The sequence below is a fragment of the Centruroides sculpturatus genome, unplaced genomic scaffold (genome assembly GCF_000671375.1).
Source record: "Centruroides sculpturatus isolate CEXI.00-Female unplaced genomic scaffold, Cexi_2.0 scaffold88, whole genome shotgun sequence".
In the NCBI taxonomy this organism is placed as follows: Eukaryota; Metazoa; Arthropoda; class Arachnida; order Scorpiones; family Buthidae; genus Centruroides; species Centruroides sculpturatus.
The window spans coordinates 742,301-762,643 of NW_019384431.1; the positions used below are offsets into that span (position 1 = coordinate 742,301).

The window sequence follows — 20,343 nt, forward strand, 5'->3', positions numbered from 1 at the left end:
TCGCTTCCCGATTGGTTTCTCCTTTGTCTCCAGGTGCAAGACGAAACTTTTTCGGGTCGCGGGAAAGGTCCGATTCGAGGTGTCCATCTGATACCTCTTTGTCGACTCTGCTCGGTGACTGTTTATAAAATAATAACACCTGCACTCATAACTCAGGCCATTATTTACCATTTTCTGACGTCATTTCAGAGTTTAACGATCATTTTTCATCTATCAAAAATTCCCTTGTTTTTCTTCGAAAAGGTTTATCTCGACCAACATTTTTTAGACACACGAGTCAAAGATCTACCTGTTTATGAGCGCTCGTGTTAGAGTTTGTCTTCCGCTAAGACCTTGACAGATAGTTTGACACATACTCGAACCGTTCCGAGTCTCGTTGTTTACATTTTGTGTCGCGCAAGAATTTCACGGTTTACTCGAGTTCGAACCTCGTCTGGGAACCCACAGATGCAATTAAAATCGATCTCTCAAATGTTTCCATCACGTAACGTTTTGATACAAAGGCTTTACAAAATCTTGTCAAAAATTCGGAAGTTCGTATGTAGTCCGGGGCTCCTGTCCTTAAGCTTTCCACATATGATCTCAGCTTTCATCTACATAACTCCGTTCTTAACTAAAATTAAGGAAAGAAGGACAACAGTGGGAAAAAATAAGTCTACAAGTTTTTTTCAAATTGCTCAGTTAATTTAAGAAAAGACATATGGCATTCTTTATAATATTGCTTTAGTAGTGTTCTGTGGATGTAAAGGCCACGAGGATTATCTGTTAATTTTCACTTTTGCAACTTTTCTTATGATATTCCGTAATTTTTTAAGATAATATGAAATCTACTTAGGCTATATGTGGATATGTCGATTTTTCGGTATTGTAAAAACTTATTTATTACGGATATTGATATATCATATATTTTATCAGTTAATTTTAGCTTCAATTTAAATATTATTACATATTATGAATTAACACATTGGCTAGGGCCACATTAATATTTTCAAAAATAGAAGAAAATATATACGTTTCTATTACGTGCTTTCACACACTTCAGGAGCAAAACTGGCCAATGTGTTATATATTATTATTATTTTACTGTGGGAATGGTTTATAAATCATTTTTGCATATTATGATGAATGAGTAGCTTCTCAAAGTGTCGACTTCATCTGGAAAAAGACAGTTTTGTTCCTGAGGTGTGTGAAAGGACGTAATGAAGACGTTTATAATTTCTACTTTTTTAAATATTATATTTTATGTTTTACTTAAGCTATAAGTTTTTACAATTAGCAAATTCCTCTAATTCTTCGGGTGGTCGAGGCGGTTAAAAACATCAATCTGCACCTCTGGAGGGTTCAAATCTGAGTGAACAACTATAGGAATTTTTGAGACGAGTCTACTCCAGATATATCGAGCCTTCTCCCTCACCTGTTGGCCACTCCAATCTGAGCCTGGTCGAACCCGCGGCGACTATGATTAAAAAGCCCTTTTAGTGTCTAGAGGGTAGAGACAAAAAATCTCTAATTAGTTCTTGCCGTATTCTTTCAGCAAATTCTTGAAATTCAAATTATCTGTAATAAAAAGACGACGATTTTCAAAATATAAAAAAACAACGAATTTTTAAAAAAATGAAGTTTAAAATTTCATGAATTTGGATACGATCATATTCATTAGTATAAGCTGCTTCATTCTACTTTATATAATTTCACTATATATTTTGACAAATTCAAATTTTGTATTATAAATATAAAAATAATTTTGATGGTTAGTAGTCTATATAATACACAAATTTATTACAATAAATAACAAGCATTCTCATCGAGCAATTTTCAATATTTTAAATGGAAAACCACGTGATGTAAAGTCAAATCAAACAGAAATAGTCCCATAAAGACTCAAATTTTCTTTGAAATTGAAAAAAGAATTAAAGCCTAATTTTGATATTAGCAAATTAATTAAAATTGAAGTTTTTCTAGAATTTCCTGTACGCCTACATGTTTAATTAACTTATTATATCTATATTTTTTTTATAATATGAAATGTTAATTAAACAATAATTTGTAATTTTTGGGCTTACTAGAATATATATATTAATAATTTTATTAATAAATTATTTTAAAATATTTGCAAATCGTTACAAACGTTTAATTAACGTTTTAAATATTTTAATATTTAATCTAAATGAAATGATTAATCTTCCGGTATCAACGCGGAACTCTTCCTTTTATCAAAGCATTTATATTGTTTTATATTACAAACTTCATTTTATTTGTTCTCTATGGAAAAATTACTATTATTTTTATTCTGTACAAATGTAATGTCTTGGAATTTCGAAACCAAGACTGCGATTACATTTAAAGGTCATCCTGGTTCTTATTTCGGATTTTCTGTGGCCATACACAAAAACAATCAAGGAATTATGTAAGTAAAATCACTTTAATATTATTATTAGTTCATATTACGGATTTTAATATTTAAATTTTTTCAATGATCCAGACCTTTAATTACCGCGACGAAAGCCAACTCAACGGGTGCGTTGTACAGGTGTGATATAAATAGTAGAAAATGTGAAAACGTTGTTTTAAATCATGGTAAATTTTTAATGTCTAGATTAAAAATTAAACTATTTTTACAACAAAGTTTTGTATATTCTCCAACAGAGATGAAAATCAATGAAATAAAGAAAAATATGTGGCTCGGTGTAAGTTTGGATGTACAAAAGAAGGAAAACGGACATATTGTAGTAAGTTATTCGTAATAAGCTTATCATTTTATATACAATTAAAGCTGCTGATAGGCAATATATAAATTTTTAGAAGTTTCAGATATTTTTTTGCTAGAAATTAGTAAATAAGAAATTCAAAAGGAAGTAGAGGAATAAATTCCTAATTATTGTTATCTAATTTCTGTACGAAATCAAAAGTGATAATATCACTTTCATTCTAGCTATTGTAAAATCTAAAAATAAGAATGTTGTACGCAGAAGAATCTTTGGTTTTTAATTAGTTACATAACATATTCCATGCCAGTAAATTTCTCATTTCGTCATCCAATTTACTTGGATAATTCAATAGATACAGCAAATATTGTAGTGTATTTATGATCTGTCTCGAACTCTTTTATTATTACACGGTTGTTGTACACTTTCAAACATTAACTCTATCTTGCATCTGTACTTTCTTTCCTTCTGTACTTTCGAATGATTTTAAGCTTAGTTCTTCTTCAGCTAGCATTTTTAGTTGAAGCTTTTGTAATAATGATGTCTGAACATACTGTGATGGCTTCATTCAGTATTCAATATTCAAACGATTTGATCACTTTATAATACTTTATAACAAAATATCAACAATTAATATATCATTCTGAAAATATATATTATAATAACATTAATAAATTAAGAATACTTATAGATGAAAATGTTATCAATAACCAAGCTTAACACTGGTAGCACTATTATGAGTACCTCAAATTTACATTAAGCCCGACAGTTGCCAGGGAAAACGTATGTCTAACACCTAAATAGGAACCATTTTACCATTAAATGTCCACAGTAAGACATCACCGGCAGGCAGATCGCACTCGTATTGCATTGCCGTATCTCATGAAACCAACTAGCTAAATTTACATTAAAAGAGGAATATACGTTACTTCATATCATCCTTTAAATGAGTAATTTAATAACTTCAATTAATTTTACATTATATTATTTAATATTTTCATAATTATTTCTAAATAAAAAAATTTCTTATTTGCATTTTTGTACTTAAATTACTTTTCATATCGTTTAAATGATGCTAATGAAAGTTTGACACTAATAGAAATTTCATACTATTCTATCAGGTATGCGGACATTTATGGAAATTATTTATATTTGTCCGAGATGAGGAAATATACGAACATCATTTACCTTTAGGCACGTGTTACATATTAAATCCAGAGATGACTTTAGTGAAGAGAATTAGTCCGTTTGAACATGAAAGTAGAGTATATTCTATTTACTTTATATCATGAATTTTCATTGGTAAATTAATATATGAATTTTCCATATCTTAAATTCGAGTTAACTATTATATTTTATAGTAAATAATGTGACAAAATTTAATTTTCGTCGTTTTTCAACTGCTGGAGTTGGAATATCAGCTTCTTTTACATACGTAATTAAACTTTAGATAATAATTTTTCTCAGTTAATTTAACATATTCTAAATATTAATATTGTGATTTGTTGTTTCAGGACGAGAATGGTTTACTAATTGGATCATCCGGTTTTAACTATTTTAGAGGCAATTTTTTGATTTTTTTTTCTAATACTGAATGGACGGAAATATGATATCATTTTTCAAACTTCCTTTTTTTTATTAATTTAGGAGCTGTGATAAGATATAAATTTTTAAACAATAATTTTTATGTTAATACTCCTTCTACTTTTGAGTTACATGTTCAAGATTTTAATACTTACATTGGTAAATATTTCTGATAATAATAAAATGATATTAATATCAATTTTGAATGTTTATAATTGAATTATTTTTTAGGTTATTCTGTATCGTCCGGAAAATTCTTTGATGCCTATGGATCCATTTATGTAACAGGAACACCAAGAGAAGGAAAATATAAAGGAAAAGTAATGAATCGATTCATATTTACAGTATAAAAGAAAAATATATAAAAACAAAACAAATCAATACATAATTACAATATGTTATATTTTTTTGACTTGAAATTAATGAAAAAATTCGTCAGGATTAAATATAAAGAATATTTCGTAACAATTTTATATTTTTCTTTAATTAGCGTATGAAATTGTTTTCAATTTATATTTCGATTTAATTAAAAAATTGACATAATTTTAGGTTTACACTTTTGATGAGACTTACGCGATTGATAGGGAATTAGAAGGATTTCAAGTGAGTTGTTATTGTTATTATAATTGCCAAAAATAATGATGATTGATTAATGGCGATTGTATAGATAGGGGAGTATTTTGGGGCAGCCATTTTAAGTGTGGATGTGAATAACGACGGTTTGACTGATTTATTTGTTGGTGCTCCTTTGTATTCTACTAAATCTGGCGGGGACGAAGGAAGGGTCTATATTTATCTTAGTGACGGTAAAGTAAGTTAAATATTTTTATATCGCATTTATGGTTGTTCATAAATGATTCTTCTATGTATAATTGATTAATTTAAGATAAATACAAGGCTAATCCCAAAAGTAATGTCTCCTATTTTTTTAATACAAAGAAACGTTTATTTTTAATAATGTTCATATCATTTTAAAGCTTGAACATTTATCTAATTTTCTACATAATCGCCATTTCGGTCGATGCATTTTTGTATGTGCTGTGGCAATTTTTGTATGCCTATGTCATACTAGCTCGCCGCCATGTCGTGTTAAACCGATTGAAATTCATTGCCAATTGACGGAAGTGTATGGCGAGTCGTGCATAGATGTCAAAAACATCCTCGAGTGGTGTAGGGAGTTTGTAGCTGATCGTACTGAAATTCACGACGAAGAAAGAAGCGGGAGATTATCAATTTCCGACGGGACAATTGTACAGGTTGAGCAAAACATGCGTGAAGATCGGCGAATTACTCTGGATGTCTCTGCATTTTAGTTCTTTGGGTTTCCCGAAGCACCATTCATAGGGTTTTAACGGAAAAGTTGCAATATCGAAAGGTGTGCGCAAGATTTGTCTCGCGACATGACGGCAAGTTAGTATGACATGTGCATACAAAAAAAATGCATCGACCGAAATAGTGATTATGTAGAAAAATAGATAAATGTTCAAGCTTTAAAATGATAGGAATATTATTGAAAATAAATATTTCTTTGTATTTTTAAAAAATAGGAGATCTTACTTTTGGGATTACCCTCGTATATTGATATATTGATCATTATTGCGATTAATCTTTTAATTGATAATTTTTTAAGCATCTACAATACCAATCAAATTTATATGGATCTTCTATTAAAGGAAGCCGGTTTGGCACCAGTTTAGCTCATATTGGCGATATTAATCACGATAAATTTTCAGGTAAGGTTGTGAAAAGTTTTTATGTAATCCTTATGTAACATTTAATATAAAAACAACAAGCAGTTTATTACAGACATATACTATATTTAAATAATTTATAATAATGCCTGAATGCTATCAAAAGCTATCATCGTTTTCAAATATTACTTTAAAAGTATAAATACTTTATGATAATTTAATTTTAAATTTTTTATATCACTATCTAAATTTTATGATAACGATATTTAATTCTACAAAAATATACCGGTATTTGGGAGAGAATTTTTATATACATTTATAATCAACACACGATGTTACAATGTTATGCATAGCCTACATTATAAAAAATATACTACAAGGTTTTCATTATTGAGGGGTTATCAAGAATAGAAAATTTTACAAAGTGATTTTGCAGTTTTATAGATTTTTGTTATGTAAAAATAAAAATAATGAAACATAAAATTCTACGAAATTTATTAAAATGAGTACACATTTAATTATGAATTAAAGTTCGTTGTTCTATGATGTTTAGTCTTAAAACTCTCTCCTCCTCTCTCTCTCTTATGTCACACCCTTTTTACCATGTGCATGGCAATCACCAATCCTGAGTAATTCTTCTTATTCAATTGTTTGTTTTAACAGTTATACACATGCAACCATTTACTGTTAACAGAAAAACGCTTAAATGGTTTATATATATATAAAAATCTTATTTTACTAGAATGAATGACATTTTAGTCTGATGTTTCTGAATATAGGCCTATATAGAGCAAAATTTTATTATACAATATCGATTTCCCCATTTTAGAAAAATGGATACAGTATTTAACCTAGTAAGTACCATTTAGCAGTTCTGGGGATATTTGAAATGTCACGAGCTGGAGAATCACGTCTTAATGATTTGAGAGTCGGAATCATTAATCTAAGAATTAACATATCTATTTGCCATCTGAGAAAAGATGAATCCATGTGCTGTATATTTCCAGCGTAAAACAAGATCCTGTGGTATTATTAAAAACGTGAAACGTAAATACTTCGAATAACAGTAGTATTTTTTCTATTACATTTATTTACGTAAGCATGTTTCCATTTAATAAAATTTTTTAAAGAAATTCAGTCTATATTTTCACTTAAGATTTTTAACGTTAATACAATTTCTTAAATTTGCTAGACTTTCACATAACATCATAAATGATTCTGGATTACCAAACCAACTTTATTACTCTATTACCTGAGTTCGGGTTCGGGTACATATTTCCATTCTTTAAATTATCAAGATGTTTGAGATTATCTCATTGTTTTATATTGGGGAAACTATGCGTTTTTCAGTTTTGCCTGTATATGTTACTGTATGCCATCTCACATTCACGATATTTTGGGATTTTCAACAAAAAGGTCAATATATAATATAATTTAAAACAAAATAAAATGTAAATCTTGTTTGGGATTAGTTGGATAAAGCAACGCAACACATTGGCGAACTGTCAAGTGAGTGTGCCTCCTGGGAGGACTTCTATAAGGAACTCACCCTTATTTATATGTTATACACGCGAAGAAAACTTGGACAACTTCACATGCTAGCCCATTGCGAACCCACTACCAATGTTCAGTGGTATTGCCAATAGGCTGTAGTGGAATCTAAATCTTGATTGCATTTGATGTAAAAAGAACCATCATACTAAAAACTTGTTGCCTAAAACTTCAAATTTTAATCTTATATTGCTATTTTACATAAATCTCAGCTAATTTTGAATAGCATAAAGATTAATATATTTAAAATATGATTTTACTGTTGAATAAGTAAAATATATATATATTTTTTTTTAACTAAAGAATACGAATTTATTGTTTATGTAAAACGCAATGGAAATGCTGCTATTTTTCTCTTGCATGCTTTTATAATAAATTTAACAAAGAAAAATACTTGTTTATATTTAATGAAAGATAAGATTAATCAAGAAACAGTTTTCCTATGCGTATCACTTAGTGTTTATTACAATTTGATATTGCAATAGAAAATTTTAATTATTTTAGTTCTATCAGCTTTAAAGAATACTTGGAACCTTCATTAATCACTGTTTGATAGCGAAATGAATTTATGATTACGGAATAAGCATATTATTGAGAAATGAGCTAATGCAAATATCTCAAGTGCCATAGTAATGTAAAGAATGGAAATACACTGTCATGGCAGATTCGTGAATGAATTGACCAACATGTTGAATTCCTAATGTTCACCATTGCAAACCTGGTAGAATCTATGACGGGGCATAGAAAACAGACGCTCTTAGTCTCTTAGTGACCTTATATGGCAGAAAGATCTAGATTTAAAAATACTAAATATCATTATTATAGAAATAAAAATTAATTTATTAGACAATTATTCATTTCTATTTGTTATTTTGAAAACATTGTAATGATTAAAAACTATGATGATTCATTTATAGATATTGTTTACAGCTACTCCCAAAAATTCTCGAAAACTAAAACTTATAGGAAGGAATTCTCTATGACTAAGTGACAAAGAAATTTGTAAAATTTTATATTTAATCGAAATTAATTTTTATTATCTCCTTTTACGGAAAATAAGAATTAAATGAATTTTTCGGAAATAAAATAAACTTTTGTACTTATTTGAATAAAATTTCTGTGTCTTTTATTCTTATTCTTTCCTGTTTTTGTTTCTTGACATAATTATAAAAAAGCTAAAAGAATCAAATTGGAAAATTTGAAGAATGAAAGAATAAATAATCTTATTCACATCGACAAAATTTCATTGTAATAAAATTTAAAACATGTTTGCAAACCTATAACTTTTTATTGTGTTGTTTTAATCGTATTTTTCATTTAAACTTTATTCACAGTTACTTGAACATATTTATAATATGAAAATGTATATTTATATACTGTGTATAACAATATAATTTAAGATCAACAGTTTAATAATTCTATAATATATTTTAATAAGCAATATTAACATCCATTAACATTTCAGTCATTGAGATGCCCTTTCATCATTAATTAATTCATTAGACTATTTTAAACAATAATTGAAGAATTTACTTTTAGTTTGTTTTCGATAACCGTCGTTACTTTAATATGGAAAAATTTCATTCTNTAATAAAACAATATTATTAATCTGTATTTGCTTTTTATTTTATTTTATTTGTAATTTATTCTAACTTCGTATAAATTTTGACAGGAACAAAGACAAATCAAATTTTAAAAAGAATCGACAAGCAAAGAATATTATGAACCCATATATTAGATAGTAATTTCTTATTAGGCTGCAATTTGAAAAATTGTAGGCGTATGAATTCTTACTGTTGTCTGTCCGCCCGTCTGCCATTCCTTATTCTCGAGAATAGAATTGGATAGATGGAAATTATGTTATTTCAATTCAAATATTTTCCTTTGAAAGGTGTTAGATATATTTTTGTCACGACTCTATTATTAAAAGAAAAGTACAATATGCAGGAGCAAGCCACTACTAATTTGAGGTGGAGAGCATATATTTTAAATTAAATTAAAAATATGATAAAAAATTGCAGTCCGGCTTAGTGATGTTTGCAAACCTATAACTTTTTATTGTGTTGTTTTAATCGTATTTTTCATTTAAACTTTATTCACAGTTACTTGAACATATTTATAATATGAAAATGTATATTTATATACTGTGTATAACAATATAATTTAAGATCAACAGTTTAATAATTCTATAATATATTTTAATAAGCAATATTAACATCCATTAACATTTCAGTCATTGAGATGCCCTTTCATCATTAATTAATTCATTAGACTATTTTAAACAATAATTGAAGAATTTACTTTTAGTTTGTTTTCGATAACCGTCGTTACTTTAATATGGAAAAATTTCATTCTATTTGTGTGTTTAATTGATTTGTACATAAATAAAACTTTTACAATAATTCTATTACTTTCAATTAAAGAGGCATAGAGACACATTTATGTTTAATTATGTATGTGAGGAGGCATCCATGTTTAACAAAATAACAGAATAATTTTTTGATCTTGTTATCTTGTAAACTGGATAAAAAAATATATAATTCTATCATTTTTACAATAAATAATTCTTGAAATATCAATGCACAAAAATTGCAGTAGACAATATCGATGATGATAAATTTTGCAGATATTGCCGTTGGGGCACCATACGAATTAGAAAGAGGAGCAATATATATTTACCACGGTTCTTCCAATGGAATTAAATCCGAATTTGTTCAGGTAAAATATTTATGAAACGATTACATTCTTCAATATGAAATATAAATACTTATGCTATTATTATTTATTATTTAGAGAATTTTTGCGGCCGACGTAGATCGACATTTAATGGGTTTCGGTATATCTATATCGAAACCGTATGACGTAGATTTTAATAATTATCCAGGTAATGCGAATTTTAACTTACAAATATTTCCTCGCAAATTAAATTTTGACCGAGATTCTTTTTGTTCTCTAGACATTGTCGTTGGGTCATATTTATCGGACGATGCTGTCCTTTTAAGGTAATTTTAAAAAATTGATTAAAAATTAAATGTCTTGCACGATTCACAAGAATATGAATAATGACTAATAATAATCAAATATATAGAACTCGTCCCATTGTTCGGATATTTCCTCACATGGAATTTCAACCCCGCCAAATATATCCTAATAATTCAACCTGCAACCTCACCACGGGACTTTGTTTCAAAGCCATATTGTGTTTGAGATACGAAGGCTCTTTTGTGCCTGCCACACTCGGTAAGTATAAATTATATAATTTAACGATATTTACCGAAATACTGTTTGATAGTAATCTGAAATTAATTATTTTTTCTAGATTTTACTGTGGAACTACGCGCATTTCGAATAAAAAATGAACTCCAGCCCAAAGAATACTTTATAGATCAGAATTTACCGGTTTCGATGAAACGTGATAAAATTACAGCTAGATACAACGAAAATGAATGTCATATATACGAAGTTTATATCCGCGTATGTAATACATTTTATAAACAAATCATAATTTTAAACCATTTTTTCTTAAGCATATTCAATTAGATCAGTGTTTCTCAACCTCTAACAAATCGTCGCCCCTTCAATAAAACCGTTACGTAGTATCTCCCCCTTCACTACAAAATTCCGATGCCGAGGGACAAGGCTAACGCCAAATTCGTACTGCATTGAATAGACTAGTGACTAGTATAATATTATTTGTTTAATTATTGTACGATATAACGAATAAAATATCTAATTATTCTTAATGTAATGTTTTACTATATCGCCCAGAAAATTGTTTTTCTCCCCCAAAATATAAATTGTTGCTAATCGCCCCCTGAACACGAAAAAACACCCACATGGGGGCGATATCGCCCCCGTTGAGAAACATTGAATTAGATAGTAGAAATAGTGACTATCTGGTCTCCATCGACTTCCGAGGAATCAATCAATTTATCTAGAAGGTTGATAGATTGCTAGAGAATATAAACAAATTTATATTTTATGTGTAAAAATATGATAAAAATAACATAAAATAATAATTGATATATTTTTAATTTTGAATGAAGTAGAGTTTTGTTTTTTGATTTGGGTCCTATGTTTAATAAAACAATATTATTAATCTGTATTTGCTTTTTATTTTATTTTATTTGTAATTTATTCTAACTTCGTATAAATTTTGACAGGAACAAAGACAAATCAAATTTTAAAAAGAATCGACAAGCAAAGAATATTATGAACCCATATATTAGATAGTAATTTCTTATTAGGCTGCAATTTGAAAAATTGTAGGCGTATGAATTCTTACTGTTGTCTGTCCGCCCGTCTGCCATTCCTTATTCTCGAGAATAGAATTGGATAGATGGAAATTATGTTATTTCAATTCAAATATTTTCCTTTGAAAGGTGTTAGATATATTTTTGTCACGACTCTATTATTAAAAGAAAAGTACAATATGCAGGAGCAAGCCACTACTAATTTGAGGTGGAGAGCATATATTATAAATTAAATTAAAAATATGATAAAAAAATTGCAGTCCGGCTTAGTGACGATGTCACAATAAATAATTGCTCGTTTCTATTAAAAATGTTTCAGAAAGTTAATAAATTATAAAAAATTTTCTAAAATATTAATACATATTTTAATTTAGTAAATTCTTCATTTGAGATGTTAATTGATAGAGTAACGGAAGAAGACAGTATTCGTTTTTACACGTTAACTTTATTTATATGTTAAATAATTTAATGTTAAAATGTTAAATGAATTATTTAACATAAATTTTAATGTTTACAGGACGATTCCGACGATCGAATAACACCGATACAAATAAATGTTGATGTATATTTAACTCATAACACAACGAAAGAAACACAATTTTGTAAAGATTGTCCCATTTTAGATCCGACATTTCCTCATTCTAAGAGCAAAGTGGTAAGTCTGAATTCTTTGAAAATTTTTTCTTCTAATTCTTAGTTAATTAGGATAATTCATGATTATTTACAGATAACATTTCTTACTGGCTGCGCTCGTGAAGATAAATGCTTTTCCGATCTCACACTGGAGGCCCATGTATTTGGTCTGAGGTAAATAAATCTAATTTTAAGAATATCGTCAATAATAAGGGTACTTTTTGAAAAATATATTTATTGAGAAACCATTTTTAATTCTATTTTTGCAAAAACATAAATTGTCAGCTTAAAAATAATTTTATATTATAAAATGAATACAGGATGCAATTATATCAGTATATATTACAAATAGTTGAAAAGTGGGAGAAAAATATTTAAAGATAACTTCTTAACGTATTTTAGATGTGACTTCTTAATTATATTTTAGATCTTAAGTAAATATTTTTAACATTTGTTATTGATCACAAATATTCGCCTGAGAATTTTCTGGGTTTTCCTGACGTGTTAAACACGTAAAAAGAAGCCAGGTTCTCATAGAAAGTTCTTCCGAGATGCACTTCCTTTTCCTCTCTTTAGCTGATCGTCTTCGTGTTACATTGTTCTATTTCATCAAACCAAACTAAATAACTTTTTCTATTGATTGCTCAGTTTCATATTTTATTTCTTAAAAGGCCTATACGTATATTACTTGATAGTCATGCTTTCTAAGTTTCCTCTTTTTAAAATTAACGAATATTAATTCTTTAATTTTAAAAGGCTTTAATTAACCTTCCAAACTTGAGTTCGAAACGTTCTAAATTAAGAGTATTTACCAATCACGCGTTGACAGAAGACAACTGGAAGGAATATGAAACACTTTTCAACAGATATTGAAAAATGACACACTTTCCATACTGTTTTCATATAGACAGTGCAATAACAATGGGATCGAAATTTATTGCTCGCTCATCCTATTAACACATTTAGAGGGAATTACATTTATAAATGCGAGAATCAAATTATATTACTGTACAAAATACTTGAAAACATAAAAATCATGTAAGTGAAAAAGTAGTGGTTTGTTCAGATGAGTAATATTTACAGCATTTGAATCCAAAATAAAATTATTTTGCGAGAGATAATGCAACACGAGAACAAACTGCCAAAAGATAGCATCCGAAAAGTTTCGAAAGAAGGAAGTTGCGGATAGCGAATGTTAGACACGTGAAAGAACCCTATTCTAGCCCATAAATCATAGTACCAACTACCGATGTTTAGTGATGTTATTCACTCTGCCACAGGTGGACCGCAATTTAATTAACATTTAACACGTTTTTGTATCCTATTGCTTTTTACATAAAATTTCTTAGAGAAAATAAATGTTTATGTCTACGAGAAAATAACACTTTATAAACATTTCAAAGCCTTTATTATTAACATTGTTTTTTTATCTTAAAATGATTCTTAATGCATAATTATTCCGCGATTCTAAATAAATGCATTTAACTTTCAAACAATAAAAATCACCGACGCTTTTAAAATATCAGATAATTAAAGGTATTAGAGTTACTTATCCGATTCATTGAAGTCAATATAGTATATATTTAAAGTGTCTAATATAGAAATTCAATAGATTTTAAATTACAAACATTGTTTAGAAATACTATGATATTAAATCACAATAAAGTAAATTATGTGCTATAATTAGTCGAAATATTTAAATCAAAATTCAAATTTTTTTAATCTATATATATAAAAATGAATGTATGTCTGTGTGTGTGTCCTATGTCCTTCATGCATTACCACACCGTTTATCCGATTGCCGTGAAACTTTGGGAAGTTGTTTAATATACTCTGGCGAAGGTTTGTGGCATAGTACAATTGCCATAAAACTTTGGAAAGTTTTTTTAATTTTTTAATACACTCCCGCGAAGTACATTTATCCTACGATAGATGGCGCGCGTTTACACGAGCATTCGCGCACAGTGTGTTCGATCGATTTCAAATTGTGAAGACCATTTCCCCCCTTCAAAAAATATCTCTATATATGCATTTGTGAACTGTTATTTACGATATTTGTAATAATTTTTGTTTAATCACTTTATTTCAACTTTTTTTTGCTAATTATGTATTCGCTCGAACTTCGTTAAAACCTTAACTGTACCCCGAACAACAACCGAAGTTGTAGGAAGAAATTCGCGTATTTTACCGATCTAGGTATCCCCCCTTTTCCAAATTTTAATATCGACTCAAAATAATTTAAAAAGACAAATTACAATAAAACGGTTTATTATCCAACTATCAGAAATTTCACAACATGCCAAGGAAGAGAGGAAGGAGCAATTAAATAATGAAAATTATAAAGGATTTTAAAAAATATATAAAAATGAGGAATATCGCACTTCTGACAATCGCTGCGAGTGTGTGGGCTAAATTTGGAGAATCCGTGCTTCTCACATGGACAAGTGTATGTGGCCGGCTCACGCGTCGGAAAACCTTCCGATTTATTCGTGTACGCACCAGACGGAAAAACAAAAAATATCGTGTATCCACGAGCACTCCAATAAATAAATAGAATTGAAACAACACTTTGAAATATTTTCCCTATGAAAATGAATAATAATAATAATAAGTTTCAATAAAAATGATAAAATGAAAATTTAATTTTATCATTACGAGTTTGCTTGCATTTCGTTTCTTCTGAGATCGCAGCAATGCGCGACGGGTAAGCTAGTAATACTTATATTACATATATATATATATATATAGGCCTATGTGAGACTAATCGAGGGTAGGATGTTTACGAGGATGTTGCCTCTCCTACGACTCACTCGACTCAAGACCTTGAGGTCCGGTCTCGCTTGTCTAAAGGATGGGGGAAAAAAAAGGTTAGGAGAAAGGATCGTTAGATTCTTTCACCTGTCAGGATCTGACACCAATCTATCAATTTATCGCGGATAGATACGCGGTCAATTTGAGGGGAGGAATTATCACGAGCGATCTCGTCGAGGACTTCGGGTTCAGTATGGAGTGGATAATATCGGAAGAAACGCACACCAATCCAAGTTCGTTAACAAAATACCCGTTTATTAGTATACATTTTTTCATAGTTAATTCTTGGAATACAAATCCCTCTGGGGGGTTCAATCCGTGTAGTTCGTAAGTAGCGGACAAATTATAAATTAGTTGCGACCCTAACCGCGAGGTTGGAATAGTCGAATAGCGAGAGAGAGCTTACATATCATAGCGAGTAGAATAAATACCTCGAGTTAAACCGTGGATATAGTTTCTTGTTCTCCTGGGTTCGGAATATAGTCCAAAATTCAAATCAGTCAAAGTTCAAAGTCTGTTGAAGACGGTGGCGACGAGAGGCAGGTAATCCACACACACACACACACACAGTATAGAAAATAACTTTTTTCCCCCTTGTGTCGTCATCCTACTTGTCTTTTATATGGGGGCTCTCTTTTAGAGATTTCCCCATGTACGTCACATATTCGTTGACCACATGATCTTCGTTGACCAATGGTGGGCGAAGTGACAAACTTATGACACAACAGTTAACTCATCTTCTACAAGGTAGTATTGTCGTGGAAACGGATTTTTATGAGAAAATTTGTCGGTTGTTTTTCCCTTTTTGTGTTAACCCTAACTTTAAAAAAATCGGTTTGATTTTGAAACAAAACGGCAAATGAATGAACAAAAATGAATATAACTATTCGAATCTCGGCCTTCTTAAATCCTGGCCCTCACATCTATATATATACACTTAAATTATTCATAATTGGAAGTAATAATTTCAAGAATTTTATAATGTGCTGATTATTATTCTATAGAAATCCAATAATTTAAATCTGTAATTTGATCTATATTCAGTATGGAAGACGTAGTGGATGTTTATACATTATACAGTACTTCTCTCATTTCACTAAATTAAAGTATTTGTTCGATTTTCTTTCACTTTCGGTTTCATAAAGTAAAGAATGTCTCTTCTAATTTCAGGAAGAGTATGGAAAGTTAGGACAAAGTAAAATATGCCCTTTTCATTTCGAAATGTAAAAAGTCTTTTATGCATGATCGGAAATCCATAATTCAAAATTTTTTTGATTTTTCTTATGATTTTATTCCCAACTTTCTGAAATTTCCAAATAAAATCAAATAAAACATTTATAAAAATCATATCGATATTTCAAACCGATCTCCATCTAGAAAAGCAAATGCATTTCTTTCAGTGAATAAAATTTAATACTTTCACTTTGATACTTTGTTATATCTTATGGTTTTGCTACTTTTATATATAAGTAAAATAGAAAATTAAATTTCTCAGGCAGTTAATAATAATAATTCCTAAATTACTATTATTGTTTCTCATTCAGTAACGGAGAATTGATCCTCGGTAAAGACAAAGAGATCACCATTATTGCCGAAATTCAAAATTTCAACGAACCGGCTTTCATGACCGAAATGTGGATTTATTTACCCGAAAATATGGAACTGATCAACGGAGAAAACTGTAAAAGATTACAAGAAATGTCTAAAGAATTAACTTTAATCTGTCTGATTGGAAATCCTTTCGATAAGAAATCGGCAAGTCATTAAACTTTATATTAAATTATTCATTTCTGTAAAAAGTTCTAAAATTATGGCATAGATCTTCCGAATTTAATCTAATTTTAACTTCTAATAAATAAAATACGTAAATTATTTCTATGGTGCATAATTATGACTTCTTTCGTGATTCTCGTACTGGTATAATCTTCATCGTTTATGGTTCCCGTAATTATTTTGCAGGCAAGACACGAAATTAAACTGGATTCATCTAAACTATTATATTCCTTGGATAATATATCTATTGTTATGAATTTGACGACGCTGAGCGAAGAAAGTAATCTAGCCGATAATCTGGTTAATATCACGATACCTATAAAATTATCTGCAGACTTCAGTATAACCGGGTAAGTAATACAGAGAAAAAGTGATGATTATGTTATAATTATTACAATACATTTAAATATAAATGAATCCTCAGCAATTTGATTAGTAAAAATTACAAAAAGTATAAAATGATCATATTTTCATTTCCAAGAACAATAAAAAATGTTTATATTGACGAAAAATATCCATAATTGACGAAGTTCACACTTTACAACAAATATTTTCTTATAAGTCACTGCGAGAGTCGGTCTTTTATGTTCTCTGTAATCAACTTCGGCGTGTACTTCATCAACTATATAACTTTTTCTTCATTATAAACAATTTTTATTGTTTTTGTTTGAATTTTTTTTTTCTAAATTTGAGTGTTTTATCATATAGACGCCCAGAACCAGAGCTGATTTTATTGAAGAAAGACGAATCTCATCGAAATCTTTATGAATTCGTCCATATTTACAATGTAATGTCTGAAAATCTTTACAGTTCTTATCAGCATTTAGTCAATTTAAAATATCTAAACTTAGAAGTATTTTATTTATTTAGGTCATGAAACATTTGTATAGTCCCATTTCTCTTGTCACAGTAACGTTCTCAATTCCAACCACTTTCACCGATACGAAAATAAAATTTGTAAATTCCAAAAACTTAACAGTAAGTGAATGTAAATGGTTGTTTACAAAAACATTTAATACATCATAACTTTCGTTAATGATTTTATTTATATAACAGATTTTTAATCCGGATTTCGAGTTCGATTCTGTCACCTGCAATTTCACGAATGTCGAAACAGCAAATGACGACTCGGAAAGCGATGGTCTGAATTTCACAATTTCAAATATCAAGTCGAAAAGAAATAGTAATAACCTGATTTCAGTGGACAGAAGCAAGAATCTGATACTTGTGAGTTCTATTTTTAAGGATTTGTTAAAATTACAACGTCAGCTTTAATTCTGCCATTATTTATTATATTATTTAGAATTGTGTAACGTCAGTATGCGAAAACGTTGTATGTTCTGTTGGTCCCTTTGATGATAAAAAGAAAAGCTCGACTTTCTACATAAAAGGATATATAAATGCCGAAGTCCTCAGCTCAAATTTGGTGCGTATTTTATACTTTACATTCATATTAAATCAGATATAAACATTAAGAAAAATTTTTATTTTTAGAAAATAGCAAATGTAAGTTATTGAAAATAATTTAATGATTGAAATTTGATAATGCAGACATCAATTAAACTTGTAATCAGCTATATCAGTTATACTCAAAGTTGCTTTTAGTTTGTTTTGTCAAAATATTTAAAATTTGTTGCATTCGAGTGTAAATAATATGTAAGCCTATATTAACTAAATAACTGAAATATTTAATAAACAGATAGTTCTATTGTAGAGCTTTGGTGTATAAATAATGCACGTACAAGTCGACCTTCCTATAACACTGTTGATTATTTCGTTTTATATGAATTCCATGTTGTACGAGTCACTTAGATTTTACAAATACATGAGCCGTTCACAGCCCGGCACACGTATTTGTAAAATCTAAGTGACTCGTACAACATGGAATTCATACAAAACGGAATAATCAACAGTGTTATAGGGGGTCGACTGTATTCTTCTTTAAGATCTAAGATTTGAAAAAGACGTGAGTTCAACTGAAATTGTGCAGAAAAGTAAAATTTAGCTCAAAATATTAACCGACTATTAATAAATATGTTAAATGAATACAACTAAACTTTAATTAAACTATTCCTGAAATTCAGTTGAGTCACTAAGTCCTCAGTTAGAAGGGATGTGTGGCAAAAATAGTCGCTTTTACATCATTTCATATTTGATAGTACAAAAACTAAAAGTTTTTCAAAGTATACAGATCTTTTATTAAAAGTACAATATGTTGATCAATTTTTCAAAATATTTTTCTCAATAAATACCGTACAAATCTTGGATAAAGTGGGTTTTCTTACTTTATATTTCTCACTTTAATATTATTTTGATTACAATATATATGTGTAATCTTTGATTTAATTAAGATCGTTCTATTTTTAAGCTAAAAAGTTAAACGTATTATTTTCTAGAAAGAATGGGATAATATCACATTCTCTTCACAAGGAAAACTGACGATCGAAGAAGAGAGAATTATTGTTCAATCTAGAAGTCATCTACCACACGAAACTGAAGTAATCGTTAATAATATTAACTTATTTAACTCAAGATTTGAGTGTTAATGAAATTAAATTTCGTTTAGGTCTCAACGAACGTAGTACTTTCCATTACTTTAAAGAGCGCTAAGATTTCAAAATGGGTCTTGCCCGTTAGCATTGTTTGTGGGATCATCATAATCGGAATCATTGTTGCAATATTACTAAAGGTAAAAGTTTTTGTTATTGTCTTTAAACATTTAATTTTAATCTTAAATGTTTTTATTTAGATGGGATTTTTTCGAAGAAAACGAAAAGAAGCTGTTGAAACGTTAAAAGCTAACTTATTACAACAGCAATCGATAACTAACGCGGAAAATATCGATGAAAATTAATAAACGCGTGAGATCTATTATATAAAGTTTCTGAATATATAGTAACATATATACTGCTTATCTATTCGTTCTCTTTATCACTTAGGAAAGTGGAGTTGTGCTATTTAAAACTTTACATTAGAATCAAGCTTTCAAGTGATAAACTGGGTTCGATTCAACATCCTGACAGGATTATTTACTTGTTATATAACAAAGATATAATAATTTCTATATGTAGAAAGCCAAATTAATGTTTGTTTTATCGAAATTATAAAATTTTTAAAGAGTGTGATTATTTATTATTTTTTCATGATTCTTCTATTATTAAGCCATGGTAATGTACAGTACACGGTTAATCTCATTTCTCGGTAATCTTGATTTATATACAATTTTCAAACCAAGTCTAGTTAAGTATATTTATCCGATTATACATGAACAATATCTGTTATAAGATTATCTCGCATTTCTCGAACGCTAAAAGATTAAAAGTGGCGTTGGTTCATTCGAAT

At 29.0% G+C, this 20,343-nt stretch overlaps 1 protein-coding gene across 1 annotated transcript; it reads left to right on the forward strand.

Annotated features, from left to right (window-relative positions):
• Positions 1-2,208: 2,208 nt before the first annotated feature.
• Positions 2,209-20,146, forward strand: LOC111619736 (integrin alpha-4-like). Its single transcript, XM_023361537.1, has 27 exons — positions 2,209-2,407; positions 2,483-2,577; positions 2,647-2,729; positions 3,827-3,965; positions 4,067-4,140; positions 4,220-4,268; positions 4,353-4,448; positions 4,521-4,609; positions 4,839-4,892; positions 4,957-5,100; positions 5,920-6,022; positions 10,158-10,249; positions 10,325-10,415; positions 10,488-10,533; positions 10,620-10,771; positions 10,851-11,005; positions 12,302-12,439; positions 12,512-12,591; positions 16,773-16,983; positions 17,188-17,351; positions 17,710-17,788; positions 17,872-17,979; positions 18,058-18,228; positions 18,305-18,427; positions 19,398-19,499; positions 19,568-19,690; positions 19,751-20,146. The coding sequence occupies exons 1-27, from the start codon at positions 2,265-2,267 to the stop codon at positions 19,853-19,855; spliced, it is 3,009 nt and encodes a 1,002-aa protein (XP_023217305.1). The 5' UTR covers positions 2,209-2,264; the 3' UTR covers positions 19,856-20,146.
• The last annotated feature ends 197 nt before the right edge of the window (positions 20,147-20,343 follow it).

Coding starts and splice junctions, on each gene's coding strand:
- LOC111619736 (XM_023361537.1), top strand. CDS start 2,265: ATGGAAAAATTACTATTATTTTTATTCTGTACAAATGTAATGTCTTGG. Junction 2,408..2,482: donor AAAAACAATCAAGGAATTAT/GTAAGTAAAATC, acceptor TCAATGATCCAG/ACCTTTAATTACCGCGACGA. Junction 11,006..12,301: donor TATACGAAGTTTATATCCGC/GTATGTAATACA, acceptor TAATGTTTACAG/GACGATTCCGACGATCGAAT.